The 23,260-nt window shown below is 43.3% G+C and overlaps 1 protein-coding gene across 1 annotated transcript in view; it reads right to left on the bottom strand.

The window, feature by feature from the left end:
• LOC110524404 (ephrin type-B receptor 1) overlaps positions 1 to 23,260 on the bottom strand; it is a 208,988-nt gene that overhangs the window by 69,242 nt on the left and 116,486 nt on the right. The window contains exon 5 of the mRNA XM_021604004.3: positions 7,790 to 8,125. Coding sequence (XP_021459679.2) covers positions 7,790 to 8,125 — 336 coding nt within the window. The remainder of the gene's footprint in view (positions 1 to 7,789; positions 8,126 to 23,260) is intronic.

The raw sequence follows: 23,260 nt of genomic DNA, 5'->3' as shown, positions 1-23,260 counted from the left end.
TATTTTTGAACCATTCCATTGTAGATTTTGCTTTATGTTTTGGATCATTGTCTTGTTGGAAGACAAATCTCCGTCCCAGTCTCAGGTCTTTTGCAGACTCCATCAGGAGTCTTTTGCAGACTCCATCCAGAATGGTCCTGTATTTGGCTCCATCCATCTTCCCATCCATTTTAACCATCTTCCCTGTCCCTGCTGAAGAAAAGCAGGCCCAAACCATGATGCTGCCACCACCATGTTTGACAGTGGGGATGGTGTGTTCAGGGTGATGAGCTGTGTTGCTTTTACGCCAAACATAACGTTTTGCATTGTTGCCAAAAAGTTCAATTTTGGTTTCATCTGACCAGAGCACCTTCTACCACATGTTTGGTGTGTCTCCCAGGTGGCTTGTGGCAAACTTTAAACAACACTTTTTATGGATATCTTTAAGAAATGGCTTTCTTCTTGCCACTCTTCCATAAAGGCCAGATTTGTGCAATATACGACTGATTGTTGTCCTATGGACAGAGTCTTCCACCTCAGCTGTAGATCTCTGCAGTTCATCCAGAGTGATCATGGGCCTCTTGGCTGCATCTCTGATCAGACTACTCCTTGTATGAGCTGAAAGTTTAGAGGGACGGCCAGGTCTTGGTAGATTTGCAGTGGTCTGATACTCCTTCCATTTCAATATTATCGCTTGCACAGTGCTCCTTGGGATGTTTAAAGCTTGGGAAATTTTTTTGTATCCAAATTCGGCTTTAAACTTCTTCACAACAGTATCTCGGACCTGCCTGGTGTGTTCCTTGTTCTTCATGATGCTCTCTGCGCTTTTAACGGACCTCTGAGACTATCACAGTGCAGGTGCATTTATACGGAGACTTGATTACACACAGGTGGATTGTATTTATCATCATTAGTCATTTAGGTCAACATTGGATCATTCAGAGATCCTCACTGAACTTCTGGAGAGAGTTTGCTGCACTGAAAGTAAAGGGGCTGAATAATTTTGCACGCCCAATTTTTCAGTTTTTGATTTGTTAAAAAAGTTTGAAATATCCAATAAATGTCGTTCCACTTCACGATTGTGTCCCACTTGTTGTTGATTCTTCACAAAAAAATACAGTTTTATATCTTTATGTTTGAAGCCTGAAATGTGGCAAAAGGTCGCAAAGTTCAAGGGGACCGAATACTTTCGCAAGGCACTGTATCAAGAGCGTTTTCATCTATATTCTCCGTAGATGTCTATTTACCACCACAAATCGATTCTGGCACTAAGGCCGCACCCAACGAGCTGTATAAGGCCATAAGTTAACAAGAAAATGCACATCCAGAGGCGGCACTCCTAATGGCCAGGGACTTTAATGCAGGAAAACTGAAATCTGTTTTAACTCATTTTTAGCAGCATGTCACATGTGCAACTAGAGGGGAAAAAAACTATAGATCACCTTTACTCCACACACAGCGTCGCATACAAAGGCCTCCATTTGGCAAATCTGACCATAACTATATCGCCCTGATTCCTGCTTACAAGCAAAAACTGAAACAGGAAGTGCCAGTGATGTACTCAATGCAGAAGTGGTCCGATGAAGTGAATCCTAAACTACAGGACTGCTTCGCTAGCACACACTGGAATATGTTCCGGGACTCAGCTGATGGCATTGAGGAGAATATCAGTCACCGGCTTCATTAATAAGTGTCTCTACGACTTCGTACCCACAGTGATCGTACATACATATCCCAACCAGAAGCCATGGATTACAGGCAACATCTGCACTGAGTTAAAGGCTAGAGCCGCTGCTTTCAAGGAGCGGGACACTAATCCGGACGCTAATAAGAAATCCAGCTTCACACTCTGACAAAGCATCAAACAGGCAAAGCATCAATACAGGACTAAAATCGAATCCTACTACAACGACTGTGATTATTCTTGGATGTGGCAGGGCTTGCAAACTATCATGGATTACAAAGGGAAATCCAGCCATGAGCTGCCCAGTAACGTGGGCATACCAGACAAGCTAAATACAGTCTATGCTCGCTTCGAGGCAAGCAACACTGAACCATGCATGAGAGCACTAGCTGTTCCGGACGACTGTGTGTTCACGCTCTCCTTAGCCGATGTGAGTAAGACCTTTAAACAGGTTAACATTCACAAGGCCACAAGGCCAGATGGATTACCAGGATGTGTACACAGAGCATGCTCTAACCAGCTGGCAAGTGTCTTTACTGACATTTTCAACTTCTCCCTGACCCAATCTGTAATACCTACAGTTGAAGTCGGAGGTTTACATACACCTTAGCCAAATAAATTCAAACTAGTTTTTCACAATTCCTGACATTTAATCCTAGTAAATATTCCCTGTCTTAGGTCAGTTAGGAGCACCACTTTATTTTAAGAATGTGAAATGTCAGTGGGTCTGAAGTTTACATACACTCAATTAGTATTTGGTAGCATAGCCTATAAATTGTTTAACTTGGGTCAAACGTTTCACGTAGCCTTCCACAAGCTTCCCACAATAAGTTGGGTGAATTTCGGCCCATTCCTCCTGACAGAGCTGGTGTAACTGAGTCAGGTTTGTAGGCCTCCTTGCTCGCACACACTTTTTCAGTTCTGACCACAAATGTTCTAAAGGATTGAGGTCAGGGCTTTGTGATGGCCACTCCAATACCTTGACTTTGTTGTCCTTAAGCCATTTTGCCACAACTTTGGAAGTATGTTTGGGGTCATTGTCCATTTGGAAGACCCATTTGTGACCAAGCTTTAACTTCCTGGCTGATGTTTTGAGATGTTGCTTCAATATATCCACATCATTTTCCTGCCTTATGATGCCATCTAGTTTGTGAAATGCCTCAGTCCCTCCTGCAGCAAAGCACCCCCACAACATGATGCTGCCACCCCCGTGCTTCACGGTTGGGATGGTGTTCTTCGGCTTGCAAGCATCCCCCTTTTTCCTCCAAATATAATAAAGGTCATTATGGCAAAATAGTTATATTTTTGTTTCATCAGACCAGAAGACATTTCTCCAAAAAGTACGATCTTTGTCCCCATGTGCAGTTGCAAACCGTAGTCTGGCTTTTTTATGGAGGTCTTGGAGCAGTGGCTTCTTCCTTGCTGAGTAACCTTTCAGGTTACGTCAAAATATAACTAATTTTACTGTGGATATAGATACTTTTGTACCCGTTACCTCCAGCATCTTCACAAGGTCCTTTGCTGTTGTTCTGGAATCGATTTGCACTTTTCGCACCAAAGTACGTTCATCTCTAGGAGCGGTTTGGCGGCTGCATGGTCCCATGGTGTTTATACTTGCGTACCATTGTTTGTACAGATGAACGTGGTACCCTCAGGCATTTGGAAATTGCTCCCAAGGATGAACCAGACTTGTGGAGGTCTACAATTTTTTTTCTGAGGTAATGGCTGATTTCTTTTGATTTTCCCATGATGTCAAGCAAATAAGTACTGAGTTTGAAGGTAGGCCTTGAAATACATCCACAGGTACACCGCCAATTAACTCAAATGATGTCAAGAAGCTTCTAAAGCAATGACATTATTTTCTGGAAGTTTCCAAACTGTTTAAAGGCACAGTCAACTTAGTGTATCTAAAGTCCTGACACACTGGAATTGTGATACGGTGAGTTATAAGTGAAATAATCTGTCTGTAAACAATTGTTGGAAAAATTACTTGTGTCATGACAAAATAGATATCATAACCGACTTGCCAAAACTATAGTTTGTTAACAAGACATTTGTTGAGTGGTTGAAAAGCAAGTTTTAATGTTTCCAACCTAATTGTATGTAAACTTCTGACTTCAACTGTATATGTTTCAAGCAGACCACCATAGTCCCTGTGCTCAACGCCAAGGTAGCCTGCCTAAATGACTAACGCCCTGCAGCACTCACATCTGTAGCCATTAAATGCTTTGAAAGGCTGGTCATGTTTCACATCAACACCATCATCCCAGAATCCCTGGACCCATTCCAAATCACATACCGCACCAAACGATCCACAGGTGACACAATCTCTATTGCCCTCCACACTGCCCTTTCCTACCTGGACAAAAGGAACACCTACGTGAGAATGCTGTTCATTGACTACAGCTCAGCATTCAACACCATAGTGCCCTCCAAGCTCATCACTAAGCTGAGGGTCCTTGGACTGAACACCTCCCTCTGCAACTGGATCTTGGACTTCCTTACAGGCTGCCCCCAGGTGGTGAGGGTAGGCAACAACACATCCGCCATGCTGACCCTCCTGTACTCCCTGTTCACCCATGACTGCGTGGACACACATGACTCCAACTCCATTAAGTTTGCCGACGACACGAAGGTGGTATGCCTGATCACAAATGATGAGACCACCTATAGAGAGACCTGACCTCAATGTGAGCAAGACAAAGGAGCTGATTGTGGACTACAGGAAAATGCGGGCCAAGCATGCCCCCATTGACATCTACAGGGCTGTAGTGGAGCGGGTTGAGAACTTGAAGTTCCTTGGTGTCCACATCACGAAGGACCTATCATGATCCAAACACACCAAGACAGTCATGAAGAGGTCACGACAATGCCTATTCCCCCTCAGGAGGCTGAAAAGATTTGGTATGAGACCTCAGATCCTCAAAAGGTTCTACAGCTGCACTGTTGAGAGCATTCTGACTGGTTGCATCACCGCTTGGTATGGCAACTGCTCGGCATCCGACTGCTCTTCATCCGACCCCAAGGCGCTACAGAGGGCTTCCTGCCATCCAGGACCTCTATGCCAGGTGGTGTTAGAGGAAGGCCCTAAACAATATCAAAGACTAGAGCCACTCAAGTCAGACTGTTCTCTCAGCTCCGCACAGCAAGCGGTACTGGAGCGCCAAGTCTGGGACCAAAAGGCTCCTTAACAGCTTCTACCCCAAAGCCGTAAGACTGCTGTACACTTTATCAAATGGCTACCTGGACTATTTGCATTGACTAATACAATTTGATTTGAATTAACTTCACCATAACAAAGGGGTTGAATACTTATTGGCTCAAGACATTTCAGCTTTTCATTTTTATTTAATTTGTAAAAATGTCTAAAAACATAATTCCCCCTTGACATTATGGGGTATTGTGTTTAGGCCACTGACAAGATATCTCAATTTAATCCACTTTAAATTCAGGCAGTTACACAACAAAATGTGGAAATGGTCAAGGGGTATGAATACTTTCTGAAGGCACTGTAGACTCCAGGTGTTCTCTATAGCCTGTTGTTTGGTTCAACACATGGTTATAATTGAATGCAACTGAACACGGTGTTAGCTCAGTAACCATAGTTCCATTTAATTGAAAGTAATATAGCAGTGTAAGATACAATCTTGATGTTCCTCCAAGAACATTCACAGTGGAGCACTGAAGAGAGTCATGTCAAGAAGACATTTTCAAGTCTTCCTAACAACGAGTCCTATGCCTGGAGGGAGAGGTGTCGTTGGCTGGCCTGGTGTTGCCCATGGGTATACCGTATGACAGGACCACTGAGTACTAGAATGGCTTACCAATGAAACAATGTCTCCTTCATGTTGTCATGACATTGGCCTGGGGGATAAGTTTATGACAGTCATAAATACCTCTTCCCCCATTTTTCCTCTCTCTACCCTACTGAGGTTACATTTGCAAAACCCTTGGTTAACATAGAGATTCGGGGAACATCAGAAGGTGGGGGGAAATGAACTATATTCTGGTAATCCGAACAATTGAACATATGCAGTAGTACTTAATGAATATGATGTCAGTTCGGTTGTCATCTCAGACATTCTCATCAATGATAAGATGACATAAACTCTACAGTGGAAAGTCTACACATCAGAGTTATCGGATTCACATGGAATTGTTGTTCAATTTAAATGTTTGAATATGAAATTATTTGTGATGGGATGAAATGTGATTTTAGCTTCTAAAATGTGAGATGTGGGTTTTTATAAGATAGGGCTGCTCACTCAGTGGCCCGCCCACGTGAAGAGACAGAGGTTGTAAACTATGAAACACACCCCTTTTCTCCCTTCCTATATAAAGCCTTGACGATAACATAACTTCCTGTTCCGATGATGTGAGGACGACGGTCCTATGTCAGAATGGTGCAGATATTAACTACAGAATGAATCCAACATCAGCGTGAGCTTTGGTTGTGAATGGTATGAACTTTGAACTCTTATTCACTACAGAAGTGATACCTCCTAGCCGTTGAGTTAGCAACCGCAGCTGCAAACGCAAGTTAGGAAGGAACAGACAGAGTATCCTGTCTATCACACAACGACGTTACTACAACTTATCCAATTGACCACCAGAGACATTCTTCAAAGGACAGAGGACTCGGTTTGGCAACACGGTCTTCCATCTACCACCAACCTACTGAAGCGCAGCTCAGAGTAAATATTTATTGCATTTTCCTTTTCCAAATGGGCGGTAATTTAGAATGCATAAGACACTGTATTTACGATAGAACAGCTTTTTCCCTTTGTTCCTCAGTCTCCCGCTCTTCCACTCAACCCAGGCCCTTTTCCTTTGTGTAACAAGCTGTCATATCTGTTCCGCCCGCTAGAGACGTTTTCTTTTATGACGTAATTTGTAATCAAGTTATGATTAATTGTGTGTATGTGTAATTCTGTGTGATTAGTTAGGTATTTAGTAAATAAATAATGAAACCCAATTTGTATTGCTGATTCAACTTGTTACCCAGGGTTTGTGCAGATAAAATAATTTACAACTTTCAGATGAGACTGAATTGAGGTGACGATTGATATTGACTGCTATGGATGTAAAATATTACTAGGTCTTTAAGAGTTTATTCGGAAGATAACAGCTCTATAAATATTATTTTGTGGTGCCCGACTCTCTAGTTAATTACATTTACATTAGCTCAATCAGGTAATAGTAATTACGGATAAATTATTTTATAGAATAGCATGTCATCTCACTTAATCCGGCATAGCCAAAGACACGACAATGTATTACACCTCATTACACCAACCTACAGAAGTTTGATAGATTCTATATGATTCACGCCATATTTAAAAGTGGAAGGACTTATTATCAATTATCAAGTCCATATGATTTTTCAATACCAAAAGAAAGCGATAGAAAGATACATTGTATGACTTACATTGAACTATACCTCCTGAATGGTGTTGTCTGTATTGTGATGCTTGAATATTGAAAACGTTATGAAAAATCCAAAACAGCCGAAGTGAATTCTTGACAAAAGATCAAAAGCCTTGCCTTTGGTTCTAGAATGTTCTAGAATGTCTCCGGTTTAAAAAACAAGAAATGCCAGTAGCGCTGATGTGTTGTTGTGCAATAGCATTCATCATTTAGACGATAAATATAAGCCTTAAGGCATTGATTTCCAGAACAAAACTCTATAATGGTTGCCAGGGGAGGCTGTTCAATAGAAACTCACCTAACAGCAACAAGTGAAACAGCTTCACTTATTGACAAATAGGAACATGAAAAAAAATCACAAGAATGTAACCTTGGGATTTAATTGCTGCCGATCAATAGCAATGTACAGGACTGTGTTGAGTCTGTTGACTCATTCTGTTGATGAGTGAGGAAGGCTTTCAGTCAAGAATACAAGACGGCTATCAATAGCATCCATCTTATTAAAGGACAGAGAAAATCGATTGTATACAGTATAGGGCTAAAGCTTGACTGTAGACCATTAGACTGCCTCAGACCTTTTTGTTGCAGTTACCTTGAAACGTGTACCACTGAAATGTACTTGTTGTGAATGTCTGTACATTAACATGTATTTTAAAGCATGGTGTGAGACAAAGCATGGTGCTGTACATTGCCACTGACCAGCCTGGTTGGTAGTGATGTTGATGGACACGTGCTGGGCAGGGTAGGGGCTCTTGTTGGTGACTCCATTGATAGCGTGTATCTCAAAGGCGTAGGGGGTGTGGGCCCACAGGTTACTGATGAACACCCTGGTCTCAGTCAGGCCCTGCTGCCTGGGCACATACTCCACGTTGTCATCACAGTGGGAGCACAACGGCCGATCCGCACGGCACTTCCTGCACACGATGTTGTAGGTGACGTCATCGCGGGCGCCAGTCTCCCTAGGCGGGTGCCACTCCAGGATCACCGAGGTCTCGTTGACGATGGAGATGACATTCCTGGGACCAGAGGGGACACCTTTAAAAGGACAGGGAATGCAATGTAGACATTAATGTACTGAACAATATGTAGCACTGTTTCCACAACCTGCAAAAACTGTAATATGACACTGCAACAAGACACTGCACTCTGATGTGAAAGAGATATTAGGATCAACCATAGTGATCAACAAAAATTGTAATTCAGATGTAAATGTTTAGGATGATTCCTCATGAAAAAATAACAAAAAATAACAACAAAAAATACCATTAAAGGCCCTTTGGAGTCTTAAAGGAAGCCTGGGTAAGGCCAAAATGTCACAAATATTCCAACTTCAATTAATTATTTCTCAATTATGCTTTAAGTTACAAATGTCAAATGCATGGCAACAATCCTTCCTCAAAATGACCCTTCTATGGATTAAATGTCTTGAAAATCTAGTTTTGTGAGGAATTACCTTATAGCACTGATGCCACCTACTCATTTCAGTTCCACCTGCTCATTTCAGTCCCACCTGCTCATTTCAATCACAAGATGTACACACAGACATACATAATGTAACTCCCCCTGTTTTACTAGTCATCTGTAATGTGGGCAAATACATAATGTGCATTACATTTAGTCAGAGATACAGTATGTAGTATGTATCTATGTATGGCTCTGTATTTAGCTGAAATGATTCCCTACTGATGGTTATTACACATCATGCAGCTGCCATTTAGCCCATGTGTTTTTGATGTGCACGTGTTGCAACAATACCATTAACATGACAGAGCACATCATGGGAGCAGAAATTACACCACTCAATCACCCCCTTCAACCAACCTCATACACAATCTCATCCTGCTCACCCACATTCACACATACTGGTCTCTATCTCTCCTCCACTAAAATAGTTTTCCCTACATTTAACATTTACCTTTCATCTGGCACTGGGATCCCTGCCAGGGAATTTTGGTTTTGTTGTGCACCTTTTCTATCTCTGTGTTTAAGTCAATATTTTGTGACGATAATAGATTTTCTGAGTTTTTTGCCATTCATGTTTCTATGCACATATTTCCCTATAGTGGCTGTATGCTTCTCAAACCTTGTACTCACAAAGGCCCAACAATCACTGTGGTGCTCCAATCTTCAGAAGTGATTTGACCATTCGACAAGTGAATCAAGAGGTGACAGATGATTGGGTTGGTTGACCAATTTAACATATGCCTTTCTGGTAGCAGTTTCCCACGGGGTGGAAGGTAGCCTAGTGGTTAGAGCGTTGGACTAGTAACTGAAGGGCTGCAAGATTGAATCCCCGAGCTGACAAGGTCAAAATCTGTTGTTCTGCCCCTGAACAAGGCAGGTAGTCCACTGTTCCTAAGCCATAATTGTAAATAAGAATTTGTTCTTAACTGACTTGCCTAATTAAAAATATATAAATGTACTGTACACACAGGGGTCTGACCATGCTTTAGCAGCCTGAGCTTTCTCTCCTCTACTTTTCCTCTCCCTAAGTCACAGCTGTGATCTGATTGGTCAATATTCCGGCTTTTATATTAGTCTCTCTTTCTGATCCACCTCCTCACACTCTCTCTCTCACTGTGAAGGGCAAAACCAGCAGTGTGAGTCTGAGGACTCCTCCAGTAGTCTAATTGTCAGCTGCTGGGGAGAAGAGTGGCCGGGCTCTACACAGCAACTCTACAGTAGCCAGCAGTAGACTAGCCAAGGGAGGGAAGACGAGCAAGATTCAGGAGATCTTGTACACAACAACAGTTGTTGTGTACAACAATCACAGTGAAGCAGAGCCATATGTAGAGATCTCTTGTGAACACTGCAATGTATGAGCATACTGTTTGTTCAAACATGTAATTATGTAGATGTGGAAGTATCTTGATATGACTGTAAGTCGGTGTTGATGGCCATGTGTGGCCATCTCTAATTTGAGACTCTTAGCTAGGATGACTCGGTTCACACAACACAGGGTCACTGGTCCTTTGTCAAAAGCCTGTCTGTGCTTAATAGGGCCCAATGTCTTTGACCTGCTTCTCAGCTTTGACAAAAAAACTATGGAGGGGTTGAGAAGACTGATGTGATCACCACTTAACAGCTAATTTTACCTGCCATTATGGCCACTCTCTCCTTCCCTCTTTCATTTGTGAGAGGATCTAATTTGTCCACAGCGTTAGTTACCGTTCTCTGCCTCTCTCCCCCATTGTCCATCAGCTGCAGGAGTCAAGGTTGATTTGGCTCAGTGGCACAGGGCCGCCATACACCAAGCTGAGTTATCGACACCCAGACCCACAGACCGGTCTGTAGATCCATGCTAATTACATTTACATTTTAGTATTTTAGCAGACACTCTAATGAACTTGAGAGTAATTGAAACTGCACCTTGTCCCCCTGCCCTCAGGCACGCGACAAGGGGATAATCGTTTTGCCATTGGCTAGCCTTTGATGGATAACCAGCCTTCTGCACAAAACTAGCAGGAGGCCTCAGAGTGAAAGAGCCAAAGGGTTAGCTAACATTCTGTAGCTAACATGCAATTAAAAGTGTATAATTAACTTTTTTCTCCTCAATACATATTTACATACTGTAACTAGTTACAATAACAGTTCACATATGGAGAAACCATAATTCAGTCCATACAAGAAGTCTCCGTAGATTCATCGAAAGCCAAAAAAGTTTGCATTCATTTCTGTGAGCAAACAGTGAGCAAAAAAAATAAGTTAAAAAAAAATAATCTTGTGCATTGACTGTCCAAACTATTCTGCAGTAACTAGATAGGCCCCTCACATGAAAGACAACCCCAGCAAGACCAAGAGCTAAAGGATAAACCCAACAGCACACCAAGACTCCATCTGGAAGTCTGTCGGCACGCGACTCCACACGCTAACAATCACACCTCAGTTTACACAGCTAGGCCTCACATCCACATCCAGGATCACTTCTTCCTTGGCCAGACCAGTTCTTTTTCTCTCCTTCTACGCTTTTGCCACTCTGGAATGTGCCCAGAGGGAAATAACAGTCCAGACTGTGACTGTATCAGGCATTCCTGACACCCTGTGGAGAGGCCCATGACAAAACTGCCCTTTAGTGTTCAGAAAAGGGAATTACATGAATCAATTAAAAGTTATTTCACAGGGACATTTGTTTAAGTTTTATTATAGTATCTACAGGTAACTGCCAAAATAAAAGGAAACAACAAGATAATGTGTCTTAATAGGGCGTTGGGCCACGAACCAGAATAGCTTCAATGCACCTTGGCATAGATTCTAAGTGTCTGGAACTCAATTGGAGGGACGCGACAGCATTCTTCCACAATAAATTCCATAATTTGGTGTTTTGTTGATTGTGGTGGAAAATGCCATCTCAGGCACCAATCCAGAATCTCCCATAAGTTTCCAATTGGGTTGAGATCTGGTGGCATATGGTTAACATAGTTTTCATGCTCATCAAACTATTCAGTGACCACTCGTGCCCTGCGGATTGGGGGCATTGTCAACCTATGGTGGCATAGCAATGATAGCCAAAATAATGGCAATTTTTATACATGACGGGATGTTAATTGCTTACTTAATTCCGGAAAGACACCTGTGTGGAAGCACCTGCTAAAAATATACTTTGTGTCCCTCATTTACTCAAGTGTTTCCATTATTCTGGCAGTTACTTGCAGCTAGTAATTCCGGTAGTATACCATTAGTGTTGGCCCTTGAATTTAAACAGGAGTCTGTGACTTGACATCCTAACAAAGAACAGCCAAAGGAGGTTTTAATGGGTATGTCTCAGAGACAAATTGGTTTTTGCATGTCAATCTATTCTAGACTACAGTACTCAGTGCTTCTGCCATGTGCTATATCAATACCCAAGGGGCACAGCAGTCTGAAACTGTCTGCTCTAAAGATGCCAAGGCGGCTTTAACATTCAAACATGCCTTTCAAGGAAAAACCCATGAGAGGCCATTTCAATTCCAATCCGAGCAACAGCTTATTTTTATGTTTTCATGACGACCTTTTGTAGCTGTCAATGTCTGCGTGTGAAAGCAAAGGGAAGAGGGTGTGTGTCGGTACACAACCTGCATATTTCATGAAACTGAGTGATGATTCTGGGTTAGAGATGACCATGTGTAAGGACCGACACTGCAGATGAGAAGCAGGAACGAGGAGTGAACATTTTAATATAGCACAAACAGTAAACAGGACAGGAACAATGTCAGCACCGGGTAACATAACGGCATACGAACATTAATACAGCAGCGGGGAACAGAGCTGGGGAACTGACAAATATAGGGGAGGTAATAAAACAGGTGATTGAGTCCAGGTGAGTCCAATAATTCGCTGATGCGTGTGATGAGGGAACCAGGTGTGCGATATGGTGGCAGGAGTGCGCAGTGCTGGGCAGCCTGGCACCCAAAGAGCGCCAGGGAGAGAGAGCAGGAACCGACATCCCACCTGGACGAGCCTGACGGGCCGGCCGAAGCATGGGTGCTGGACCAGCCGGCTTGGGTGTAAGAGCCTGGCGAACAGGCTGAGGCGTTGGAGCCTGCACAAACCGGCTGAGGCGTGGTAGCCTGACGATCTGGTTGAGGTGTGACAGTCTGACGATCCCATAGGGACGTGGGAGCCTGGTGAGCCAGCTGAGGCGTAAAAACCTGACAATCCGGCTGAGGCCTGACGTGGGATGGGAGCCTGCCGAGCCAACCAGGGAAACGAAATCTCGAGCCAACTAGGGCATGGAAGCCCGACGATCCAGCTAAGGCATCCCTGGTTCCATCGGCGGCAGCCCCCGGACCCGACGTCACCACCAACTGAAAAGCCATCAGTGCCCGATGCTTCATTTGAAGGCTGCTACATTCTGTAAGAACCGACGCTGGAGATGAGAAGCAGGTATGGGGAGTCAACATTTAATTTGGAACCGACATAGAACAGGAACGACAATTAATACTGCATCCGTGGATCGCTGGGGAACATGATGTTTCCACCTCCATGCTTCACGGTTAGGATGGTGTTCTTGGGGTTGTACTCATCCTTCTTCTTCCAAACACGGCGAGTGGAGTTTAGACCAAAAAGCTTGATTTTTGTCTCATCAGACCACATGACCTTCTCCCATTCCTCCTCTGGATCATCCAGATGGTCATTGGCAAACTTCAGACGGGCCTGGACATGCGCTGGCTTGAGCAGGGGGACCTTGCGTGCACTGCAGGATTTTAATCCATGATGGCGTAGTGTGTTACTAATGGTTCACTTTGAGACTGTAGTCCCAGCTCTCTTCAGGTCATTGACCAGGTCCTGCTGTGTAGTTCTGGGCTGATCCCTCACCATCCTCATGATCATTGATGCCCCACAAGGTGAGATCTTGCATGGAGCCCCAGACCGAGGGTGATTGACCATCATCTTGAACTTTTTCCATTTTCTAATAATTGCGCCAACAGTTGTTGCCTTCTCACCAAGCTGCTTGCCTATTGTCCTGTAGCCCATCCCAGCTTTGTGCAGGTCTACAATTTAGCCCTGATGTCCTTACACAGCTCTCTGGTCTTGGCCATTGTGGAGAGGTTGGAGTCTGTTTGATTGAGTGTGTGGACAGGTGTCTTTTATACAGGTAATGAGTTCAAACAGGTGCAGTTAATACAGGTAATGAGTGGAGAACAGGAGGGCTTCTTAAAGAAAAACTAACAGGTCTGTGAGAGCCGGAAATCGTATTGGTTGGTAGGTGATCAAATACTTATGTCATGCAATAAAATGCTAATTAATTACTTAAAAATCATACAATGTGACTTTCTGCATTTTTGTTTTAGATTCCGTCTCTCACAGTTAAAGTGTACCTATGATAAAAATTACTGACCTCTACATGCATTGTAAGTAGGAAAACCTGCAAAATCGCAGTGTATCAAATACTTGTTCTCCCCACTGTATATGTGTATGTGTGTACATATGTGTGCATAATGCGTCTGTGTGTGTGAGCACAATGACCACAGACTTAATATGAGGAGTTAATCTCACAGCTACAGACATTAACATGCTTGCCTCTGCGTAAGGCAGAGCTGATATGTGAATGTAGGATGGGTCTCATCACTCCTTTCCCAGGTGGAGTAATAGCTACTGTCTCTATCTGACTCCAGGTAATTAGCATTGATGTTTTGCCAGGTCCACACGCTGTGCAACACTGCTGGCTTGCCGTAAGGGTGCTGCTTCAATTACAATAATTGAAACATCAACCTTCTCCTCTTCACCAGTATGGCAAGGCCCAGGATAGGGCCGGATGAAGGCTTCCAGGAGGGGATACATAGGGGTACAGGGAGTTCCAACAGGGAGGTATGGAGGGGGGCCTGATGTTTAATAGGTGTAGTAGTGATAGGTCTTTGAAGGAGCAGGGGGCTCAGCGGTGAGGCTCCATGGTTAAAGTGTAGTGTTGCTCTCCTGCTGACAGAGCGGAGAGCGTATCAATCCATCACCCTGCTAATCTGACAGAGGGAGCAGCAGAATACCACCCCACTCTACACACCTTGGTTTGCCTGATGCCTACTGATACTCCTACACAGCCTAAAAACTGTTCTACTGCACAGTCTGTGAGCAGGGGGAAACAGTAGAGACAGTGTGTGTGTGTCCTCACAAGGATATTAAAACAAAAAATTCAGACAAGTGGGGACATTTCGCCGGTCCCCACATGGAAAAATGTAATTTTAGGTTTAGGGGTACAATTAGGATTAGAATTATGGTTAGGGGTTAGGTTTAGGGTTAGCGTGCGTGTGTGTACGTTCTGTGTGTGTGTGTGTGTGTGTGTGTGTGTTTGTGTTTCTGAAATCCCCCTTCATCTGTAAGATAAATTGGTGAATAGTAAGTAGAATAAATATGTGAGTTAATAACATGCAAACGATAACAAGGATGCTTAGATGTACACCCCCTACGAGGCTGGCTTCAAGGGAGCTCTGCTCCATACTGTTTCCTCAGAGATCTGCCTTCCACAACTGTGCAGAGCTTTCAAGTGAACTGTTCTCAATTAAGCACTCAATCAGTGGGGGGGGGGGGGGGGGGGGGTAATTATTTAAGCTGATACATCCTGTTTTACATCAACTGTGAGAGGTTAAGGACACGGGTGGGCCCTGCGGTTCAACCATGCATTCATTACATTGATTACAGCTGCAGAATCATATATGAATGCACACTTCACCACTGTAAACATACACTATGCAGCTGCTGTCTCTGTCTGTGTCTTTTGAGTACTTTTAACAGTAAAAGTGGTGAGTGGGAGTAGTTAAAAAAACAGGGTGGCGGTTGGTTTCTGAATCAAATTCCAAACAACTACCCTAAAATCTACTCACATTGGCTAAATGTATAAAATGGTATGAAGACTGTTAGTCATTGTAGGGAGGTAAGCGGAGAAACTCTGATATCGTCATCTGTTCCTCTCTCACCTCTTTTCATTTTTAGTCCTTCTCGTTCCATAAAATTGAGAGGAAGACATTTTGTGTGAGTGTGGATGGTTTATGACTTGCTAATGGTTACAGGGACATGGTCCCACGTGGCGTGGCGGCTGTGGTGGAACAAAGCGTGTTTGAGAGAAAAAGCCTATATGAGGCCTGCAGTCAGGAGCACTGTTCAATTACACCCACACACAACAGCTGTAAACTAACTAAATGCTTACCTACGGGTCCTTGAAATAGTGACATGAGGAATAAATACACGGTGAATAACTAATAACAATGACAAGTAAAAAATAAGATGGCTATATACAGGGAGTACCAGTACCAAGTCGATGTGCAAGGGCACGAGGTAATTGAGGTAGTTATGTACAGTGTATTTGGAAAGTTGTCAGACCCCTTAAATTTTTCCACATTTTGATACGTTACAGCCTTTTTTAAATGGAATTAAACAATGCTTTCCCTCAATCTACAAACAATAGGCCATAATAACAAAGCGAAAACAGGTTTTTAGAAATGTTAGCAAATGTATTAATAATAAAAAACAGAAATACCTTAATTACATAAGTATTCAGACCCTTTGCTATGAGACTCGAAATTGAGCTCCTTGAGATGTTTCTAGAACTTGAATGGAGTCCACTTGCGGTAAATTCAATTGATTGGACATGATTTGGAAAGGCACACACCTGTCTATATAAGGTCCACAGTTGACAGTGCATGTCAGAGCAAAAACCAAGCCATGAGGTCGAAGGAATTGGCCGTAGAGCTCCGAGACAGGATTGTATCGAGGCACAGATCTAGGGAAGGGTACAAAAACATTTCTGCAGCATTGAATGTCCCCAATACCACAGTGGCCTCCACTATTCTTAAATGGAAGAAGTTTGGAATCAGCAAAACTCTTCCTAGAGCTGGCCACCCGGCCAAACTGAGTAATCAGGGGAGAAGGGCGGTGACCAAGAACTCGATGATCACGCTGACAGAGCTCCTCTGTGGAGATGGGAGAACCTTCCAGAAGGACAACCATCTCTGCAACACTCCACCAATCAGGGCTTTATGTTAGAGTGGCCAGACAGAAGCCACTCCTCAGTAAAAGGCGCATGACAGTCCGCTTGGAGTTTGCCAAAAGGCACATAAAGGACTCTCAGACCATGAGAAACAAGCTTCTCTGGCTGATGAAACTAAGATTGAACTATTTGGCCTGATTGCCAAGCGTCACGTAAGGAAGAAACCTGTCACCATCCCTACTGAAAGATTATTGGAATCTGTGTGGGTAGCTGGATAGGTAGGATGACTGACAGTGAAGGTGAACAGGTGGTCACGTGTCAGGTGACAGAGGAATGGATGAGACTGAGTCAGGAATTCCTTTAACCATAAAGTGGCATATTTACTGAGTAGTCTGTGCTGCATCATAAAGGAAACAAATAACATATATCCAATCAGATTCATAATCAAAGATCAAATCATTTCATTCATTATTAACACAAGTTAGGGAGGTCAACAGTTCAGTTCATTAAGTCAATAGTAATCATCTGCGAGTCATTTAGGCTCGTAACTATTTATCATAAATCATGAAAGAATACAAACAGTGAATGGTTATACAATCTATAATCCCCATCAAAGTCAATCAGTTAGCAAATAATGACGTTTCTCATTTCACTCTTTCAATTGTCTTCATGTGTACATATAATTCATTTCAATACATATGAACCATATCGATTGCATAATTGGCCTATGAGGATCCGTAGGGCCGTGATCATTGACAATTCACATTACACAATATGTTTGAAGCGTGCGCTCCAAGCCGCGCTCCGCTGTAAAACCTATAAACAATAACTGAATGGCCCACTCTCCCGATCGCCACAGATAATTCAGATGAGAGGTAACATAGTCGGTGGACTTACGTGGATTCATGGACGCACAGAACTTCTGGATCAGATGGAGTTAAGGAAGAGAAAGCAGCGAGACCAGGCGATGGCAATTTCCTCCTTTTATGGAGTTGAGATCTGTCGGACATTTCCACCTGACCTAATTAGAGCGCCCCTGGTCCAGCTGAGTAAATGACAATGAATTAAAGGAGTATTCCACCAACTCCATGGGCCTTTTCTACACCTACGGTGAAGCATGGTGGTGTCAGGCTAATTCTGTTGGGATGTATTTCAGTGGCAGGGACCGGGAGACTAGTCAGGATCGAGGGAAAGATGAACGGAGGAAAGTACAGAGAGATCCTTGATGAAAACCTGCTGACGAGCGCTCAGGACCTCAGACTGGTACGAATGTTCACCTTCCAACAGGATAATGACCCTAAGCACACCATCAAGACAATGCAGGAGTGGCTTCTGGACAGATGTCTGAATGTCCTTGGGTGGCCCAACCAGAGCCCGGACTTGAACCCGATCTAACATCTCGGGAGAGACCTGAAAATAGCTGAGCAGCAACCCTCCCCATCCAACCGGACAGAGCTTGAGATGATCTGCAGAGAAGAATGGGAGAAACTCCCCAAATACTGTTGTGCCAACCTTGTAGCATCATACCCTAAAAGACTTGAGGCTGTAATCGCTGCCAAAGGTGCTTCAACAAAGTACTGAGTAAGGGTCTGAATACTTGTGATACTTCAGTTGTGTATGTTGTGGGTGAACAGTACAGGAGGGGACTAAGCACACACCCCTGAGGGGCCCTGCGTTGATGGTCAGCGTTGCGGATGTTGTTGCCTACCCTCACTACCTGGGGGGCGGCCCATCAGGAAATCCAGGATCCAGTTACAGTGGAAGGTGTTCAATGCCAGGGTCCTAAGCTTGGTGGTGAGCTTGGAAGGCACCATGTTGTTGAATGCTGAGCTGTAGTCAATGAACAGCATTTTGAATTTAACTTTGTCCAGGTTGGTAAGGGCAGTGTGGTGTGCAATAGAGATTGCATCATCTGTGCATCTGTTGGGGCAGTACGCAAATTGGAGCGGGTCCAGGGTGTCTGGGATGATGGTGTTGATGTGAGCCATGAGCAGATTTTCAACACATCTCAGCACAGGGACTATGGTGGTTTTCTTGAAACATATACAGTGGGGCAAAAAAGTATTTAGTCAGCCACCAATTGTGCAAGTTCTCCCACTTAAAAAGATGAGAGAGGCCTGTAATTTTCATCATAGGTACACTTCAACTATGACAGACAAAATTAGAAAAAAAATCCAGAAAATCACATTGTAGGATTTTTTATGAATTAATTTGCAAATTATGGTGGAAAATAAGTATTTGGTCACCTACAAACAAGCAAGATTTCTGGCTCTCACAGACCTGTAACTTCTTCTTTAAGAGGCTCCTCTGTCCTCCACTCGTTACCTGTATTAATGGCACTTGTTTGAACTTGTTATAAGTATAAAAGACACCTGTCCACAACCTCAAAAGGTCACACTTCAAACTCCAATATGGCCAAGACCAAAGAGCTGTCAAAGGACACCAGAAACAAAATTGTAGAGCTGCACCAGGCTGGGAAGACTGAATCTGCAATAGGTAAGCAGCTTGGTTTGAAGAAATCAACTGTGGGAGCAATTATTAGGAAATGGAAGACATACAAGACCACTGACAATCTCCCTCGATTTGGGGCTCCACGCAAGATCTCACCCCGTGGGGTCAAAATGATCACAAGAACGGTGAGCAAAAATCCCAGAACCACACGGGGGGACCTAGTGAATGACCTGCAGAGAGCTGGGAACAAAGTAACAAAGCCTACCATCAGTAACACACTACGCCGCCAGGGACTCAAATCCTGCAGTGCCAGACTTGTCGCCCTGCTTAAGCCAGTACATGTCCAGGCCCGTCTGAAGTTTGCTAGAGAGCATTTGGTTGATCCAGAAGAAGATTGGGAGAATGTCATATGGTCAGATGAAACCAAAATATAACTTTTTGGTAAAAACTCAACTCGTCGTGTTTGGAGGACAAAGAATGCTGAGTTACATCCAAAGAACACCATACCTACTGTGAAGCATGGGGGTGGAAACATCATGCTTTGGGGCTGTTTTTTTTTTTTCCTGCTTTGGGGCTGCAAAGGGACCAGGACGACTGATCCGTGTAAAGGAAAGAATGAATGGGGCCATGTATCGTGAGATTTTGAGTGAAAACCTCCTTCCATCAGCAAGGGCATTGAAGATGAAACGTGGCTGGGTCTTTCAGCATGACAATGATCCCAAACACACCGCCCAGGCAACGAAGGAGTGGCTTCGTAAGAAGCATTTCAAGGTCCTGGAGTGGCCTAGCCAGTCTCCAGATCTCAACCCCATAGAAAATCTTTGGAGGGAGTTGAAAGTCCGTGTTTCCCAGCAACAGCCCCAAAACATCACTGCTCTAGAGGATATCTCCATGGAGGATTGGGCCAAAATACCAGCAACAGTGTGTGAAAACCTTGTGAAGACTTACAGAAAACGTTTGACCTCTGTCATTGTCAACAAAGGGTATATAACAAAGTATTGAGAAACTTTTGTTATTGACCAAATACTTATTTTCCACCATCATTTGCAAATAAATTAATAAAAAATCCTACAATGTGATTTTCTTCTCATTTTGTCTGTCATAGTTGAAGTGTACCTATGATGAAAATTACAGGCTTCTCTCATCTTTTTAAGTGGGAGAACTTGCACAATTGGTGGCTGACTAAATGCTTTTTTGCCCCACTGTAGGTATTACAGACCGGGTCGGGGGGGGGGGTAGAAAATGTCAGTGAAGACACTTGCCAGCTGGTCAGTGCATTCTCTGAGTACATGTCCTGGTATTATGTCTGGCCATGCGGGCTTTCGAATGTTAACCTGCTTAAGAAAGGTCTTACTCACAGCTCGTCTGTTAGGCTTGCGTCACTGGGCAGCTCGCGGATGGGTTTCCCTTTGTAATCCGTGATAGTTTGCAAGCCCTGCCACATTTGTGGCGTATCAGAGCCGGCATAGGATTCAGTCTTAGTCCTGTATTGATACTTTTCTTATTTGATGGCTCGTTGGTGGTCGTAGATGTATTTCTTATAAGGATTAGTGTTATGCTCCTTGAAAGTGGCAGCTCTAGCCTTTAGTTTAGTGCAGATGTTGCCTGTAATACATGGATTCTGGTTAGGGTATACACTGTGAGGACGAAGTTGTCAATGCACTTGTTAATGAAGCCGGTGACTGATGTGATAAACTCCTCAATGTTGTTGGATGAATCCTGGAACATATTCCAGAATGTGCTAGCGAAACAGTCCTGTAGCTTAGCATCTGCTTCATCGGACCACTTAAGTTTTGAGCGCGTCACTGGTTCTTCCTGTTTGAGTTTTTGCTTGTAAGAAGGAACTAGGAAAGCTGATCTAGAGTTTGGTGGCCTCCAGTTGCACAGGTGACATGATGGTAAATGGATTTCAGTTCCCCTGCAGTAAAATCACAGGCCATGAGAAACACAGCCTCTGAATGTGCACTTTCTTGTTTGCTTTTGGCACTATACAGCTCGTTGAGTTCGGTCTTAGTGCCAGCATCAGTTTGCTGTGGTAAAAAGACAGCTATGAAAAAAGAAATAGGTGAAAACTCTCTTGATAAATAGTATGGTCTGCAGCTTAACATGAAGTAATCTAACTCAGGCGAGTTCTGCTAAGTTGTCGCACCATCTGTTGTTAACAAAACAAAACACCCCTCTAGTCTTGACAATGCATAGAAAAACCAGCAAGATGCATATTCATGTCCAACTCTGAGAAACATAGGATATTAACTTTTTTCAGGTCATGTTGATAGGATAGTCTCAAACAGAGCTCATCCAGTTTGTTCTCCAGTGACTGCACGTTCGCCAACAGATCCGAGGGCAATGGTGGTGTTCTACCTTCTGTGTAATGTGTAAGCTACAAAGCTTGGAAGACAGCTTATACTATTCCAATAAAGAATCAGTAGGCATTGGTACCGTTAACAATCTTTAGTAGAATATATTTTGTTTGTAAAACTGTAACAGATACGGAAAGAAGAAAATGTATGAGAAAAAGTCACTATATACACTACCGTTTGGGGTCACTTAGAAATGTCCTTGTTTTTGAAAGAAAAGCACGTTTTTTGTCCATTAAAATTACATCAAATTGATCAGGAATAAAGTGTAGACATGGTTGATGTTGTAAATGACTATCGTAGCTGGAAACGGCAGATTTTTTATAGGTGTACAGTGGCCCATTATCAGCAACCATCACTCCTGTGTTCCAATTGCACGTTATGTTAGCTAATCCCAGTTTATCATTTTAAAAGTCTAATTGATCATTACAAAACCCTTTTGCAATTATGTTAGCGCCGCTGAAAACTGTTGTCCTGATTAAGGAAGCAATAAAACTGTCCTTCTTTAGACTAGTTGAGTATCTGGAGCATCAGCATGTTTTGGTTCGATTACAGGATCAAAATGGCTAGAAACAAAGCAATTTCTTCTGAAACTCATCAGTTTATTCTTGTTCTGAGAAATTAAGGCTATTCCAAGAAATTGCAGAGAAACTGAAGATCTCATACAATGCTGTGTACTACTTCCTTCACAGAACTGGGCAAACTGGCGCTAACCAGAATAGAAAGAGGAGTGGGAGGCCCCGGTGCACAACTGAGCAAGAGGACAAGTACAGTTTGAGAAACAGATGCCTCACAAGTCCTCAACTGGCAGCTTCATTAAATAGTACCCGCAAAACACCAGTCTCAACGTCAACAGTGAAGAGGCGACTCCGGGATGCTGGCCTTCTAGGCAGAGTTGCAAAGAAAAAGCAATCTCTCAGACTGGCAAATAAAAATAAAATATTAAGATGTGCAAAAGAACACAGACACTGGACAGAGGAACTCTGCCTAGAAGGGCCAGCATCCCGAAGTCGCTTCTTCACTGTTGACGTTGAGACTGGTGTTTTGCGGGTGCTATATAGCCAATGTAGTCTCGCCAGGATTCCGCCTCGCCTCGCCTCGTAAGACTGCTGCTATCCACTGCAGCACCATATCAACTAACCTGTCTCTGGAGTTAATAGCTAGTGGATTAGAGAGGAAACACAGAGAGAGAGAGAACGTGTATCGGGGCAGAAGAGAGGGATTGGGAGCAAGAGGGAGAGTGTGCACACTGATGGGTGGGGAACATAAGAATGTGTATAACTGATGTGAGCAAGGAACATGAATAATAACAATGATGTTTGTGCTGTAGGTCCAATACATTATCACTGCATATTGAATATGCTTGAATTGCCCAGCCAATGCTGTTCTTCTCAGACCATTTTAAAATTATATTTCCAAATCTGAGGTGTATAATTACTAGTAATAGATCATTTGTTGAATTACTTGTGAGGCCCAGCTGAGTATAGTAATTAGGTTTTTATTTTATTTGATTGGACTGATGGTCTGCATCTGGTCAATTTGAGAGGAGGGAGGGATTGAGGGAGGGAGAGCAGCGGGGAGGCTGCCTCTCACCCGATTCTCCGCCCATTTGCTCTCCCTCCCTTCGGTGAGAAAGGGGACAGTCTTCCAGCTGATGGCAAAACTCAAGTCGCACTGCATTATTTCTGCCTCATGCACTAATTCATGTTGTTACTCCTATGACCAGAAATATTCCTCAATGTTAAAAGACATAAGCCGCTAATAATAACAACCCAAGCTTATTGAAATACTTTGTAATACTCATTCATTGCAGCTGCAGTGCTGGTTGTAGTGTGACTGGAAGTGGAAATAGGGAGAACGCGCATTCTATGACTTATAAAAGTGTTGACAGTGCTGAACTTAAACATGAGCTTACTCATTTTAAACAGCAACTCTTTGCTGTATTTGTTGAGTTTATCTCCAGTC

The sequence above is a fragment of the Oncorhynchus mykiss genome, chromosome 5 (assembly GCF_057628025.1).
Source record: "Oncorhynchus mykiss isolate SJ-2025 chromosome 5, ASM5762802v1, whole genome shotgun sequence".
Lineage (NCBI taxonomy): Eukaryota > Metazoa > Chordata > Actinopteri > Salmoniformes > Salmonidae > Oncorhynchus > Oncorhynchus mykiss.
The sequence above is the reverse complement of the archived record's forward strand: the minus strand, read 5'-3'. Positions and strand labels throughout refer to the sequence as shown.